Below are 16,599 nucleotides of genomic sequence, written 5' to 3'. Positions count from 1 at the left end.
TCAGGGCCGGGATTGAAAAACCTGTTTCCCACTTTCCCCCTTTCATTTTGCTGCAGCTACAGACACAAGCTTAACTTTGGCTCGCTGACGTCCTACTTGGTCAGCTTTGTCCTCTCCAATCGTGAGGGCCAGTCTCCGTTCATAAGAGCCAAGACGGTCATCCAGACCCTCGCTGCCTTTTTCGCTTCTGCGGATCAATCTATCACCGTGGAGCACACACCCATTTGGTGTAAGAACAATCAAGGAGCAAAAGTTCTTGTTCAGGAGCAGGAAAAGCAAGTGAGTATCAGTTCACAGAATCCTGTATTCATTTTTTTGCTAGAAGAGTGACAACGATCATCTTTCCTTCTTGTGCACTTGCAGGGCACACTTGTTTGGCCACTGCAGGAGACAGAGTGATGGACTAGATCAGTGTTTCCCAATGTTGGCAACCTTGAGACGGGTGGACTTCAACTCCCAGAATTCTCCAGCCAGCATGCTGGCTAGGAAATTCTGGGAGTTGACGTCCACCCATCTCAAGGTTGCCAACATTGGGAAACACTAGACTAGATGGTCTGTTGTTCTGATCCAGTGCTGTGACAATTGTTACCTTTTTTCAGATCTACTGATGAGATGCTGACAAAGAGAAGGGAGCAATCCCATGTCAATAAACCCCCTGTCCCGTACTCAGGGTATATTCATTAACCTACTTGCTCACATGAAGGAAACTTCATCTTGCAGGACCATAAAAGACAGGCGTTCTCCATGCCCAGACTATTTCTGTTTGGCCAGCATCTGCCAAACAAACAGGCAGCATGCAGCTCATGAGGTGCGGTGTGCTTCTGAAAGGAATGACTGGAAGACAGGTGGGAGACCTAGAGGGACCATCCTGTTTGCAGAAGCAAAACTTGAGGGATCTCCTTTTTCCTTCCTGGAAACCGGAGAACATGGTGCAAAAGATAGATAGTTGAAGCGTCCTGAGCCCAGGAATTTGTCTGGGTGAGAACCAGATGGAATTCAGCAATCCTTTTCCACCAAAATCCACTGTGAACTCCTCAATGCTTTCTTCATTTTAATAGTGCAGTTGGGGGTGTGACTGTGTGTCTCTGGCAGAGGGGAAGTGTTCTTGTTCCCATTGAGCAACTGAGAGTCAGAGATCTCATCCAGAGATTCCTTCTACCAATGGACTCACATCTTCCTTCTCCTTCAAGGCCCCTGGGCAGCCTGGATGGGAAGCCTCAGATCTGATCTTGTCTGGCAGTTCTTATCTGCTTTTCCTTTCTAGATCATTATTGAAGAAGCGAACCAAATATGGGCCAAGATGAAAATGCTGAGCCCAACCAGAGAGATGGCATACAAAATGACACACGATGGTAAGTGGAATATGGTGGGGAGGATTGCTAGATTTAGCACTGCTAAAGGAACAGAAAGAAAAGAATACAAGTAAAGGGGCAGTTTTCTCCATGGAGAGAAGTAAGAAGTGAAATCCCACCGTGTTCACTGCTGGGATCTTGGAAACAGTCTTTTTTAACTTCTTCATCAACAATCCTGATTTAGGGTTGGCGAAGTTTGTGGATAATACTAAAAGTTTTAGGGTAGTAAAAACCAAATGCTATTGTGAAGAAGAGCTGCAGAAGGATCTCTGTAAACTGGGTGAATGATCAGCTAAATAAGACAAGTGCAATTCAGTTTAAGTAAGTAATGCACATTGGGGCATAACCCCGTAATTTCACGTATATATATATATGGGATTTGAGCTGTCCATCGCTAACCAGAAACAAGTTCAAAAGGTGGTAGTGGACAGCTCCGATACTTGTCCTCAAGAATATACATATGCAGAGTTTCCTATCTGGTAATGGCTTTAATCATTAGAAGAAAATAGCATGGTGCTTCCCTTTTAAAATAGTATTGGGCTGTGAACTGCCATAATATGCAGGGCCCAAAGATCTAAAAACCATAGATGTTGTCTTATTGTATATTGATGTTAATTTTAAGCATCGGCCTTACGCTTTTTAGGTTACTTGAAACTTTGGCAACTTCAGAAGCCTTCCCTTTCCAACTTCGATGTCATCTTGGTGGATGAGGCCCAAGATTGCACTCCTGGTGAGTGAGGTGTAGGATTCTGGATAGAATTTTTCAAGTCATGGTTGGGTTTGTCTTTTGACAATCATTTGGTGGGGTTGCCACGCAGACATAATTTTTAAGACCCTTTTGCAGAGGAGACAAGTAAAGGATTGTCCCTCTGCATGCCTTGAGAAGCAGTTGGTGACCACCAGATACATTGGAAAAGCAAATCCTCCCAGCATGGTGATTCAAAGAGAACTGGGGTATCTAATGTTAGGGAAGGCTCACTAAGAGTTAGTGTTATCTTAGGGTGGGGGTGGGGTGGGGTTTCCTGTAGAAGATCTGCTGTTTTGGAAATTCCCATTCTCCAATGGCATCATTTGTGATAAGAATCAAAATCCAAAGGAGCCCATTGAAGCTACCATCCATTTTTGAGTGTTTCATTCATGGTCAGAACTTTTGACTTGGACTTCTTTCCAAGCCAGGTTTCTAAACATCTCCTTTCTTTCTGTAGCTATTATGGACATTGTCCTCTCCCAACCATGTGGTGTGATCTTGGTAGGAGACCCACACCAGCAGATCTATACCTTCCGGGGTGCTGTCAATGCACTTTCTGAAGTGCCACACAGCCACATCTTCTACCTCACACAGGTAAGCCTAGGCAGGATTGCAGGCTAGCTGAGATGTTTCACTTGGCATTGTGGGATAGCTTTGCTTTGGATTGGAATTGGAGGAGATCCACAGTTAGATCCAGAGGATTCAGTTCCTAGCAACTGAAGTAGGAATTAAAGGAAGAGCAGGTAGGTGGAGCCTCAGGGCCATGGAGAAGCAGCTGAAAAGCACAGGAATGCCCCAGACCTTGTTATTGAAGTGTACAAAACAATCTGAATTCAAAATCTTTGGAGTTCAGAGCAAGCACTTCTGAGTCACAAGGAAGTCTGTTCCAAGCAGGGCCCTCCATGGGGGAGGGGGGGAAGGGGAGTCAAGATGTAAAAAACTTTGATTGTCCAAACACACCTACCATCTTGACAACTCCCTCCCATAGATGTTCCTGGAAAAGTCAAGTTGGAATGGTGTCTACCAAACTGAAAGGGCCCATTTCAAGCTGGAAACGGGGTGTTTCAAGTTCAAAACTTTTTGTTTTTCATTCACAGTTAATCATCCTTTTCTTCTTCAAATTAAGAGTTAAGTCAGGCCACAAAGTTTCCCTGAAATAAGCAGTCTTGGGACTGTTTGCCTAGTGAGGAGGCTCTATGAGGAGTCACCCCATCGCTAAGGGGGAGAAAAGCCAGTAAATTGCACATATATTACGGGAGCCAGCTGTCACATCACTGGGACCGCAGTTGAAGTCCACACGTTCTAAAGTGAGCTTTTGAACATTGGCTGGACTTGAACCTTGGTTATCTTGGTCATAGTCCATCATAACCACTAGAGCACACTGCTTTAATTTGAGCACTGCAGAGTTGGTTCTGAGGTCTGCCATCTGGAGCTGCCCAGGGCAATATCTGTGACTTTGGAGGATCCTTTTCTCATTTTTCTCCCTCCTCTTGCTTCAGAGTTTTCGGTTTGGCTCTGAAATAGCTTATGTTGGCGCTACCATTCTGGATGTTTGCAAGAAAGTCCGGAACAAAACACTGGTGGGGAACAATCATGAAAGTGAGTGTTTTAAGCCAGTTGGATGGCTCTCGCCCTTTTATGGATTAGTTGCTCCAGTTAAGTCTTGCTAACCAGGACAGATGCTTCGCTGTGTTTTCAACAGGTGATGTCAGTGGGATTGGCGTGGAGGGGAAGGTGGCTCGCTTATCCCGGGGCAACCAGACTGTCTTTGATGATGCTGTGAATGTTACTAATGGAGACCCACCCGCTAAAATACATTTGCTTGGGGTGAGTGTGACAAGGCACAGGAAAGATGCAGTAGGACATAAAGGAGGCTGCCTCCCTCCCTCCCTCCCTCTCTCCCTTCCTTCCAACAGAGATATAGTTTCAGAAGATACAATATTGATAAGTGGACCAAAAAAAAGACTGAAGTTACACAATTCATGCTCAGTATAACATTAATAGAAGATTGGCCATATCAGATGTAGTACATTGAGTTATTTTTATGATATGAAAAAAGTATAAATATTTGAGCTTAGTGCTCAAATCTCCATTGTACTGTACTGTATTGTATTGTTTTGTTTTGTTATGGGAGGGAGGGAGGGAGGACAGTCTAAAAATAGTATGAATAAGCATTTGATTTCTGATTTCCCCCTTCTTTGTACTCCAACTGATTTACAGTCTTTATAAACATAAACTTTAGAAATTATACTCTGTATTGGAAGTTTGGATTCTGAGGATGAAGGCTCATCCTGAGGATGAATAATTCCTTTGAATTAACAGGCTGTTCTAGGAAGTCCACTCCCCCAGTAATCATTTGAAATGTATAATTCCTGTCCCAGCGTGTGAGTATATCCAAGTTCCCCTTCCTTCCACCCCTCATTTATGAATGAATTCAGAGGTAACAGATAGTTGAGGTTCTATTAGGAAAGGAAGAAGGAATCAGAAACACTTAGCCTGAGTTGCAAGGCGTTGGTGCACCCCCTCCTCAAGAAGCCATCACCGGATCCCACCATACTGGACAATTTTTGTCCTGTCTCCCACCTCCCCTTTTTAGGGAAGGTGGTTGAGAAGGTGGCGTTGCAGCTCCAGAAGATCCTGGAGGAAACGGATTATCTGGACCTTTTTCAGTCAGGTTTCAGGCCCAGATATGGGACGGAAACGGCATTGGTCGCACTCATGGATGATCTCTGGCAGGAGCGGGATGGGGGTAGTGCATCCATCCTTGCTCTTCTTGACCTCAGCAGCTTTCAATACCATCAACCATGGTATTTTGGGTCGACAGTTTTGTGCTGGTTCTCTTCCTTCCTCCAAGGTCGATCCCAATCGGTGTTGATTGGGGGCGAGAGGTCCAGCTTGCAGCCCCTCCTTTGTGGCATGCCCCAGGGTTTGGTACTCTCTCCGCTCCTTTTTAACATTACATGAAACCACTGGGTGAGATCATCCGTCACCATGGGATGAGGTATCATCAATATACTGATGATACCCAGTTATACTTCTCCATCCTGGGTAAAGTGAGTGATGCTGTGACCACCCTTTCATGGTGCCTGGAGGCTGTGGGGGTCTGGATTGGGTGCAACAGGCTTCAGCTGAACCCTGGTAAGATGGAGTGGCTATGGATTGGAGACCCCTCTGTATCCAAGGACTTACCATCTTTGGTTTTGGACGGGGTTGCACTGCCCCGGATGGACCCGGTGCATAACCTGGGCTTCCTTATGGACTCACAGGTCCTGCTCAAGGAGCAGGTGGCAGTCGTGGCCAGGAGACCCTTTGCCCACCTCCGTGTGGTACGCCAGTTACGCCCCTTCCTGGATCAGGAGGCTCTCTGGTCAGTCACTCACTCCCTGATCATCTCTCAGCTAGACTATTGCAATGCACTCTACATGGGGCTAACCTTTGAAGAGTAGCTGGTCCAAAATGTGGCCGCGCGGATAATTCTGAGTGCCCCAAGAACGGCGCACGTAATACCTTTACTACACAAACTGCATTGGGTCCCAGTCTGCTTCTGGGTCCAATTCAAAGTGTTGGTTATCACTTTAAAGCCCTCCATGGCATGGGCCCAGGTTACCTGAGGGACCGTCTTACCCCCATCACATCAGCCCATCCCACCTGGTCAGGCAGAGAAGGCATGTTGCAGACCCCATCAGTGAGAGAATGTCAGCTGGCGGGGCCCAGGAGGAGAGCCTTCTCTGCCATTGCCCCAGCCCTTTGCAATATTCTCCCCCCAGAGATGCAGCAGGTAACTACCCTACCAGCCTTCCAGAAAGAATTAAAGACCTGGCTCTGCCAGCTTGCGTGGGGGGATAACAACTTTACCCAATCCTGGGGGTGGCTGGCGCCTCAATGATGCTCCCTGAGTGATTGCCAATTATTTTGGATCTATTTATTTTCTATTATTGTAATTTTGTAATTTTAATTTATTTTAATTGTTTTGTAAACCACCCAGAGTCATTCAACGAGATGGGCGGTGACAAATTAATTAATTAATTAAATAAATAAATAAATAAATAAATGGAAACTAAATAAAGGGAAGCTATAGGGAAGATGGCTAGCAAACTAGAGCCAGAAATAAGGGATATAAGTTGCAAGTACCTAGACTTCATTTAAATATAGGGGAAAACTTCCTGATAGCAAGGTCTGACCAACAGTGGAACATTTACCTACAGAGGTTGTAGATTCTCCATCTCTGAGGGTTTTCAAAAAGGCTGGACAGCCACCTCTGAACTAAGGTTTAAATGGTTTCCTATCCATTGCAGAGGGTTGGGTTGAACCCTGTCCCAACTCTACAATTTTCTAAGTAGAGGGGACAATAGCATTCTCCAGATCTCTAAAAGTCTCTTGCCCTTAAGAAGATAAAGGCTGGTTTTCTCCTGCCCGAGAGGGCAAAACAAGATCTAAAGAGCTTGCTTATAGGAGATCCCTTAACATTTTCATAGGTTTGGGTGAAGCGTCTTGACGGGAAGAACCCATAGCTTCAAGAGATGGTTGGACTTTCTTGCCGGGAATCTTTACTCCAAGGCTGGAGATGTTCTTGCTCTGTTTTCTTGTCCTGAAAGGGTGATTGGGGTATGCAACTAAAAAGACTCACCTGTAGGATGCATTATACTTCCAAAGTCAGTGTCATAGGAGATACCCTGCGCGCCTCTGTCTTGGAAACAGGATTGTTCATAGCATTGTTGATGAATTTGTTACAGAACCAGTGAATTGCGCAGATGCATCTTAGTGTTTGGAGGGCATTAAGGAGCCCAAAAGAGCAGACAGATGATTCAGACTATGCATTGGACTAGAACTCCCATCTCACAGGGCTCTGCTTGTGTTGTTCTTGTTCTCTTTTAATTAGGGTCTTAAAGCCTTTGGCCTTGAGAAAGTTCATGACCTCTGGAAGCTCCTTCATCCTGAACGTGAGTTATCTCAGCCAGCATTTGTCTAGAAGTCCAAGTTGTGCATTTGAAATTATCCAGTGACAGCAGGACAACTTTAAGAACAAAGTTGGTCATATTTTTAAGCAGGAGATAGCAAAAGTAGATATCAGCCTAGCGGGAGGGAGGAGCCCCTCAATTTATGGAAGTAGGAAAGAAGAAGAATAAAAAATAGAGAGCCAAACCCTGCCTCCAGAATATTCAGTGCACAGAGCACTGAATGAAAGGCCAGGATATAGGGAAGAGGCATAGAATGTAGCATTCTGGAAGAAGCATAGCCGGGCAGTTGGAACATTGAACTGAAACAATTTCTACCCACTATAATTTTGATATTGGGTGTGAAAGTTAGTTCCATGTGGCCAAATATAAACAACCTGATACTAGGTCAGCCTGTTACCAAAACAGATGGACCCTCTGCTTCCTGCCCCAAAGAGAATTGCTTCAAGCCTTTTATGTAGAGTGGGTAGGAGAAAGTGGCACAAGTAGTTGGACCATTGATTGGTATAAATAGAGCTAGTATTTGATACACAGCAGTTGCTGGAATTCTTTTGTAATGGTTTCTTGGCTTTCTACAATACATTACTCCTCAGACATTGCTGAATTCTGAGGTGCTTCTTCAGTTAGTTTCAGCCCATTTCCTGAAAAGAATCGTGGGCCTCTTGAGTGTCAACCTGTCTCCAACCAAGTTGTCTAAACTATGGATGGATTTGAGTTTTAGCAGTTCAAATTCTAATTGTAATTTAGAAGAAACTTAGAAGGACTTCCCTTATATATGTAATTTAATATATTTTAGCTATTTAAGACCTTAATCTTGCCTGAGGTGTTTTGCAAGTGTCTCTTGCAGCTAGGTGGCAGAATATAAACATGGCCGATCTCAAAAAGCTAAGCTGGTCGCCCTACATTAGCCAGGTTGCTGAGAGCTTCTGGCTGCCTCCAGGCATTCACAAGAAGGGGGAGCTCATGTTCTCGGAACCTTCTCTGCAAGGTTTAGATCGGCCCTCACTTTGCCCCCTTTCGGTCTTCCTAGTGAAACTCGAGATAAAGGATTCCTTCATCAAGAGGTGGGTTGAGAAGGGCTTGGGCAGCATCAAGAACTATGCAGAAAAAGCAGAAGACAAGCAGCTGGAAATAAAAATTGCAATTGTGGAGAAATACAGGGAGCGTATTCCGGAGCTGGTGGAGAGGATATCCCGGTGCCATGTATTGGCTCCAGAAAATGCAGGTAAAGCCAGTAAAATTGGGGTTTCGATGGGAGCTTTGGAGGGAAAAAAATCTGCATCTAAAGTATGTGCTCTGCTTTGGTCTGGGACCTATATGCCTCTCAAAGAGGGGAGAGTTTATCCTTGAGTCTTATGAAAATATGGACATGAGAGTACGTCTCTTTGGGATTTCTTATACTAGCACAGCTCTCTTCTCTAGCAAGAGGTATCCCCTGATAAGGGAAGTCTAGAGATGTTCAGTCTGTCTAGTCCAGTATTGTCCATTATGACTGGCAGTAATATCCCTGAGTCTTGGGCAGAGCAGTTTCTACATCCTGGTCATGATATTTTTAACTACTGATGCTAGAGATGAATCCAGGACCACCTGTACCACACCCAGCAATGGCTCATGGCAGCCATGAGCTGTTGTCTTATCCTCTTCTCTTTTCAGGTGGTCTCCACTATGCTTACTCAGCTGATAATCAAAGGGCCACTGAACCTCTGTTCAGTCCTGACTTCAGGTCAACTTTTCTTTCAGACTTTGGAGTACAATGGGAGTAGAAGCATTATTATCCAAAGCATCTGTGAAGTCTCAGGTTGGGGAAGGTTCTTCTAGACCTCCCTTTCTTCAAGATCTCTGCTGCTCATCAAATGCTTGGAAATGTGCTTTTATGAACCTAATCTCTTCCCTTTTGTGTGTTTTAGATTACATCCTAGGCACTGTGCATAAGGCCAAAGGGCTGGAATTTGACACTGTCCAAGTAGCTAGTGACTTTGTGAATATCCCGTTTACATGGCCCTATCTTGGAAGAATGCCCCAGTCCCAACCTGGTAAGAATAACTTTGTTCTCCTAATTCCCCTCCCTCCCTTACTTCCTTAAGCTTGCCTTGAGCCTTAGATCTACATCCTATCTGCATCTTTTATTGCACTATCCAGACGTTGCTCTGGGGCTTACATCAAGCTCATCTTATCAAGTGTTGCAGACCTCCTGTTTTTGAACAAGCCTGCTGTCTGACTTTGCTGTCCTTCAGGGTGCCTGTGGTTAGGATGAGCTGCATGTCAGCCCCACGAGGTAAAAACCAGACCAGAAAATCAACTCCACAGGAAGGCTGAAACAAACTACGTTTATTGAGAGTGGCTGTAACCACAGATTCTTGCAAGTCTGGTTGTGCTGTTCCTCCTCCCCGTTCTTAGACTTCAGTGAATTGGGATGGCCTCTGCCTAAGCCACTTCCACAGGTTATCTCATTGCTCTGGACTTAAAAAATGCTTCAGCCTCTTTTGCCTAGGCAGTGCCTGCTGCATATCTCCATCAAAGTCATCTTCCTTACTCTCTACACTGTGTTTATTGGCTTCATTATAGTTAGTTATATTTCTGGGCTGTTTCTCTTTCTGGAAGATTCCCCAGTCATTCTGTGGTCATAATGAAAACTTTTACAGAGGGAAAACAGTCCATTAAAAGATGAATATTAGTGGGAGTTAATGGCTGGAGACAGCCAGCAGAAAAAGGAGATTTTTGAGAGAGGCCTGAGAGAGGATACACCACAGAAGGCTTGCTTGCTCCCCAGGATTGGTGCCACCATCTAGCTTCTGTCTCACTGCCGACCAGCAGTCCATGGGGATGATTTCAGATGTGCAAAGCTCAATGGTCCAGAGATTGAATGTTCTAGATCAGTCTTTCTCAACCTTAGCAACTTAAGATGTGTGGACTTCAACTGGCTGGCTGTGGAATTCTGGGAGTTGAAGTCCATACATCTTAAAATTGCCAAGGTTGAGAAAGACTGTTCTAGATTCTGGAGTGTTCAGTTTTGTTTCTAGAATGTGCCACTGGGGGGTGTTTGTGGTTGTCTGGATATGTATCTTCCAGAATAGGAAGTTGTTCATGTTGTTTTAGACCTGGTCCGGCCCCTTGGCTAACCGTTTCCTGTTCCACAACATTTATATCATAAAAATAACTGGACCATCCTTGGAACATCTGGATTAACACATTCTGGAAGAAACTCAGAATGTTCTAAGTCAGACTGGGATGTTCTGTCTGCAGAACAATACATTTTGTGCCCAGTGATGGTGTATTTAAAGGCATTTTTCTACATTAGGAGAGAGAGATGGGGCATATTCAGGGAAAGAAACCCTACTGCTAATTCAGGACTGCATCTACTCCTTTGAGAAATGGCCAAAATGATGGAGCTTGCATTTCGGTTTGTGTTATGAGGATGATCAGAAATGAGTTTTGAACGAAGAGGTTTTCCTTTGCTCCTTTCTGAAAAGAGCAACTTTTAATCTCTGTTAGTGGCAAACTGTGGCTTGCTGTTTTCCCTCCATTTTTTTTTTTTTTTTGTCTGCGCTCAGTCATTGCTGACCCTGCAGTGACTGCTTGGACGAGTCCTTGCAGTTTTCAAGGCAACTGTTCTTCGGAAGTGGTTTGCCAGAGCCTCCTTCCTAGGGCAGAGCCCAGCTGGCGAGCGCAGGAGGCGGGGTTTCCATTGCTTCGCGCCCTTTTTGGGCGCGCGCGGTTTTTCGCGCTTACCGGCAACTGCTCCCAACTCCTTTTTTGCGAGGCGCCACCAGCATTTTTCCTCCCACCGGAGTGAGAGTACCCATTTATCTACTCACGTAAGTTTTCGAACTGTTGGGTTGATAGGAACTGGGGAGGAAACAGGAGCTCACCCTGTTTAACGCGAAGGCTGGACTCGAACCGCTGAAGCGGCGACCATTTCTGGCCAGCAACTTTCAGCGTCATTAAACCGCTGCGCCACTGCGTCCCCCTTCCCTCCATTTAGCAAGCCACTACTGGCTCCTCTTCAACCAGAGACAGGAAAAGACTCATCAGGGAAACTGTGAAAATTACCTTTCCAGTTCACACAACATTAAGCTTCATAAGGACACAGCAGCTGTCTGTCTACAATTCTTAAAACTTTTAATTCTTGTTGACTCCTGTGCAACTTGGATACACTAGCTTTGTGTGTTCCACAGTTTTTAACTGCAGAGATGGAATTTGCTGATTTGCATTTGGCTGGCAGTTGTGCAGAGCAAGGGGCCTCACTGGCAGTGGGTCAGTTCTGTACTGGGGTGTGAGAGGCATAATCTTATACAACAACCTGTCATTCATGGTGGATGGCCAGTTAGCCATTAATCTGTTGACATCCCTCAACCAGGATAGAACACCACTCACTGCTCAAGAGTTTGAATGTGTATTTGGAGCAGATCTGTTTCAAGAAATACGCAGTTCCCTTTATGCTCAGCTTTTCTTTTCCCTCCTTTCCTCTTGTCTTAATCTCCCACCAGAAACAACCCTTGAAGATGAATGGAATTTGCTGTACGTCGCTGTCACTCGGGCCAAGCGGCGTCTCATCATGCCCAGACTTCTAGCTGATCTCCTAAAATATGCCAGGGTGAGTTAAAGCCATTTAGAGTAGCTATTTATTGAAAGCATTACACTGAGAGCTACAGTTTCTCAGGACAGAGATGTCAGTTCTGTCAACAATCAACAGAAGTCACCTAAAAGCTGGAAAACTCCTGGTGAAATATCCATTAAAGTGGGGGGGGGGCTGGAGAGCAGAAAAAAGAAACACTGTAAATTGCTACAGGTACAAGAAAGATCTTCCTTTCATGTTGACAGAGGGCAGTCAACTGTCGAAGCTCAATTTGTAAATGGGATGCAGAAGGACTCTAATCCAAGTTGTAGACATTGTAGGAGAAGAGCCATGTTTGTCAATGATAGCAATTGATTCCTGGTCAAATTAGAGTTTCAATTAGAGCAGCATTAGCAAATATGCCAGATATCTTCTTTTCTAGTGTTTAGGATAGATTTCCATCGGTGTACCTTGACATAATTCTTGGTCAGTCTTGTGTCTTCTCTACCCTTGTCCATTCTGGTTAAGGCTCCAACGTATATCTGGAGGGCATCGGGTTGAAGGACTGTTCTAACATTCCATTTGTCACATTTCAAGTGCTCAGGGGCCCCTTGGTTTCCTAGCTGGCTTTGGCTAAATGCTGCTTTTGTTTCTTCCCAAGGAGTACTATGTGCGGTTTGAATTAACCAGTGAAGTGTGCAAGGAGACTTCACCAGTTTGGTGTTCAGAGGTGGGCTGCTGCAACTCCATTCCAGCTGACTCTTTCCTAATCCCGAAAAAGATGAACTTTGTTTATGTACGTATCCCTTTTTTCATAACTAGGAGCTCAAGCTTGATGCAGCTCAGGCAGTTTTTCTCGCCTTCTCATCTCCCTTTCATGCATGGTTGTTCTGGGATAAAATGTTGGGTGGAACTTCTGGAGTGGAGCAGTTCTTGCACCATAGGCCTTAATTGCGTTGTTTGAGATGTATACTTTGGTCCACAAGTCTGTCTTACTATAGCTATTGCTTGGGTTAAGAATGTAGAACTAGCCCTCCTGGTCAAAGTCCACATTAGCCCAGCGTTTGGTCTCTCAAAGTGCCTCTGTGATGCCCCTGGGATGCTCACAAGCAGAAGGGGAGATACATTCACTGCCGTGGAAAATCTTTATGGAGAGAAGTTCTAATACCAGCACCAGTAAAGGCACCGGCACCAGATGCCCTCATGCAGAGGAGCCCAAGATGGCCTTGAAGAAGATATATGGCAACTGTTTGAGCTTAGCCTGGGAAAACAGGAAAGCATGAGGAAGAAGCTCAAGATTGTCCTGTCTTGACACTCTTTGGTCCAAAAAGGAGGACAGGAGAAATGCTTTGAGTTTCTTTCTCAAACTTCCTTATTTTCCTGTTTTTTCAAGTTAAGCTTGTGTTTTACTAACAGTTGTTCCATAATTTCTTCAAGTCCATCTCTGTGCTCCTCTGTGCTGCATATGATGAACTTTATGGGCAGCTGCTCTTTCCAGAGAGGGGTACTGAGTCACCCTGGAGAGCTGACCAAGTGTTTTTTCTTACTGTTCTTTCCTGATCCTTCTGGTCATCGCAGGAAGGGGAGATGACCAGTATCTCGACTACTATGCATCTGTAGGCCAATCCTTGCATCTGATCCTTTGCATTCTTCTTGAAGGGGAGCATGGATGCAAAGGATTTTGATTGCAAGGGATCCCAATCTGGGTGACTGCCCAAGAGCATTACCAGAGCAGGATGATCTTGTTCAGAGCATGTCCCATGGATGCTCATGGGTAGAGAACATCTCAATCTTGCTAACTTCACTGCTTTTCTCAACTTTTTTCTGGCAGACGGACAGCACCAAAACCACCAAGGGTTTCCTTTGCCCTTCTTGTGCAGTGCAATTCCTTGGCCCCATTGCACAGCTCACAATGTCTCCTGAGATGGTGCAGGACACCGATTCCCCCCAAGAATTCACTGAGGTTCCAACAGTGGTTCGCCTCCTCCTCGAAGGTCTTTGAGTTCAAGAAAATTGCACTGGGTATTTTTCAAGAAAACGAATGCAGAGAAAATAATGTAGAAAGGAAGGTGTCCTTCTTGATGTGGGAGTGCTGTTCTTTAGAGGAGTTCTTGATGTGGTGCCAGGAGAGTCCACCCAAAGGAACAATGTGCCGAAAAGGCTGGCCACCTCCACACAGTTGTATTACTATGTTTCCCTCCTATCCTGGAGCGAGCATAAAATCATGCCACCCTCAGTCTTAATGACCATACAGTACACTGTTATCACACACCTGGGTATGTGTGTGCTACTTTCCTTACAGCTTGAACGTTTCTAACTGAAATTCCTAACCTGCCCAACATCTCCCACCATATTAAAAGTCTCCTCCAATTGCCATGCACCAAACTCAGGTTATTCCTGCACTACTATTTTTTCTTTCCCACTGTACTTTTAACTGATTGAAACTTAAAAAAAAAAAATCTTGAAATTGTGAGTCCATCCATTCAATCACTAGATGGCAGCAAAGATTTAGAGGCCCCCCCCCAGCTGCCATCTAGTGCTGGTTCAGTGCTGTGCAGCTGAATTGCTGCTGTTGGATAAGTGCTGTTGGAAGAGGTACAATTTGAGAGAGAGATTTACTAGCGTGGGAGTTGTAAACTAAGAGCATTATGTGAAGTGAGGAGCCAGGGCTCCTGGGAATGGAAGTCCCTGCTAGATGTGCTAGGGAGGTACAAGAGACAAGTCCTTTCAATTATATATTCCATTTACTGTGTTAAATCAGAGGCAGGCTAAGTCCATTTCAGGGCTTCCCACTCTCTAGGTCAGGGCTTTTCAGCCTTGACAACTGTAAGACGTGTGGACTTCAACTCCCAGAATTCCCCAGCCAGCCATGCTGGCTGGAGAATTCTGGGAATTGAAGTCCACACGTCTTAAAGTTGCCAAGGTTGAGAAACACTGGTCTAGGTTGATGACTCAGCTGGTTGACCTACCACTTAACAAAGAAAAGAAAAGTTGGGGTGCTGGTCTCCTTCACTGCCAAAAGAGGATTGCAGGTCTGGAAGACATCCTGTTAAGGATAGAGTGGAAGTGGAGCCACAGATGCTGACAGTTTAGGCCGCCTTCCCCATGTGCATCCACGTGCCCTATGTTGTCCACATTCAGCATCTGGAGATGAGATAGGAGGGAAAACACCACTTCCAGAACACAACATCAAAAGCTGCCATAGGGCTGTCTCAGCTGCACCGGGATGTTGAGATACAGCGGCACAGAGACATCTCTGGAAGTGGTTAGTGGGCTATTTGCACAGGATAAGACTGTGAATTTTTTTTTATAATTTTTAATTTTTAATTAAGAGGAAAAGAAAAGCATAATAATAATAATAATAATACACTATCAAGAAGAAGAAAAAAACATTAAAAAGTGCTGTTACAAAGAAGTGACAAAAATACAACAAAGGAAATAAAAATGGTGTAGTGTATCGTAACAAACAATTACAAATATATATATATCTTTAATGCAAATATTCAGATGCATATATATTTTTAATACATTTGTATGACTATCATATTTTTTTAACTACTGTAGGAAAGGTAAGACTGTGAATTTGACCTTTGCAGTACATTTAGTCAATAAGGCCTCTTTGCAGACGGGTGGAAATGCATTTGGGTCCTTCGGGCTGGTTTATCACCCATTGCTTTTCTGTTCTGTGTCCTGAGAGAAGAATATGAAGGATAAAAATGTTTATTTCTTGGTTTCTTGTGCTCTTCCATTGTGGGAGAGGCTCTTTTAATGCGGGTGCTCTTAAAAATCAGACAGTATGCTTTTTATATCTTACGAAGTTTTTATAGATTGAAGCCACTTGAACAGCCTTGTGCTAACGCCAGTACCTTGTGGCTACATTTTTATAAAGTGAGATTTTAACTGTTTTTGCAATGAGGAAAGGATAAAGATAAGATGATTCTTCCCAATTATTGTGCCTAAGAGCGGGGAGAAAACTCTCCATCCCTTTCCAATACCTCTTTACCGCTTTCTCTCTCATTCTTCAGGCAGAAAGTGATGTTTGCAGTAATGTATTTTTTAGTATTTTTTTTTTAATTGTTCTGGCTAAATTGTGAGGTATACCTTGCGATCGAATGCTTGCTTATAACGTTGTCAAAGAATCTGTACCTCAAAAAATAAACTGGTAATGGACGCAAGTCACACTGGTGTGCCCATTTCCCTCTTCATGAAGTCAGAATCCGCTCTGGGTGATCCTGTTAGGGCATGTGGCTGGGGATGATGGGAGTTGTAGCTGAATCCGTTGGCCAGGCAGTATCTTGGGGAAGATTATCTTGATATAACTAACCAATAAAAATATTTACAGGCCTTCTGGAACCAGCTGGTCTCTTCCATAGGACAGATTTGTTACTTGTCATCTTGGGAACCTTTAAATAAAAATACTTAGGTTCAAGGACTTTTATTTGACTAGATCAGGCCCAACATTAATTTCACCCTGTAGGAACTGACCAGACGCAAACCGACCAATTGCCCATGGTGGTTTTCTGTTCTAGGTCAAAGATTTTTCACGTAGTTGTATCCTCGCTAACGAAGGACTGCCTAGAAAGAAAACTTGGGTTTCATGTCATGCTAGACATAGGTTAAAGTAGAAGGGGGTAGCTCAATTTTGGCATGTTGTGTGAACCAGCCCAACATGTGATATGGTTTATTTGGGGAGGGGGCAGAAAATGTGCCAATGTAGCCATTGTGGTAGGTAGCATGTAAAGATTATATGAATGCAGCAGGTGTTACTGCGGAAAGAAACCATCTGTGTCAGGAATGGAAAAATACTTTAAGATGGGTGCACTTCAGCTCCCAGAATTCCCTAGCCAGCATGCTGGCTAGGGAATTCTGGGAGCTGAAGTCCACCCATCTTAAAATGGGTGTTCATTGTTGAGAAACACTGATAAAATCCATCCAAAATCCTCTCTCAAAGGATTCTGTTGGGTATGAAAAAGTTGGCAAAAGTAATCA

At 44.3% G+C, this 16,599-nt stretch overlaps 1 protein-coding gene across 2 annotated transcripts in view; it reads left to right on the top strand.

Moving 5' to 3' along the window:
* FBH1 (F-box DNA helicase 1) overlaps positions 1-16,365 on the top strand; it is a 37,441-nt gene extending 21,076 nt beyond the window's left edge. The window contains exons 10-21 of one of the 2 annotated variants that reach the window (XM_007437928.4): positions 57-279; positions 1,265-1,352; positions 1,996-2,082; positions 2,558-2,694; positions 3,600-3,699; positions 3,803-3,927; positions 6,980-7,040; positions 8,086-8,280; positions 8,963-9,088; positions 11,543-11,649; positions 12,272-12,406; positions 13,442-16,365. In XM_007437928.4, the coding sequence (XP_007437990.1) occupies positions 57-279; positions 1,265-1,352; positions 1,996-2,082; positions 2,558-2,694; positions 3,600-3,699; positions 3,803-3,927; positions 6,980-7,040; positions 8,086-8,280; positions 8,963-9,088; positions 11,543-11,649; positions 12,272-12,406; positions 13,442-13,612 (1,555 nt within the window). In that variant the 3' untranslated portion in view covers positions 13,613-16,365. The remainder of the gene's footprint in view (positions 1-56; positions 280-1,264; positions 1,353-1,995; positions 2,083-2,557; positions 2,695-3,599; positions 3,700-3,802; positions 3,928-6,979; positions 7,041-8,085; positions 8,281-8,962; positions 9,089-11,542; positions 11,650-12,271; positions 12,407-13,441) is intronic. The other variant, XM_088141432.1, reaches the window with a different exon arrangement.
* The last annotated feature ends 234 nt before the right edge of the window (positions 16,366-16,599 follow it).

Source organism: Python bivittatus, unplaced genomic scaffold (genome assembly GCF_059951505.1).
Source record: "Python bivittatus isolate LINGU-HERP-01145 unplaced genomic scaffold, Pbiv_v1 ctg000330_np1212, whole genome shotgun sequence".
NCBI lineage: Eukaryota > Metazoa > Chordata > Lepidosauria > Squamata > Pythonidae > Python > Python bivittatus.
Note: the sequence above shows the minus strand (reverse complement) of the source record. Positions and strands in the feature narration are given on the sequence as shown.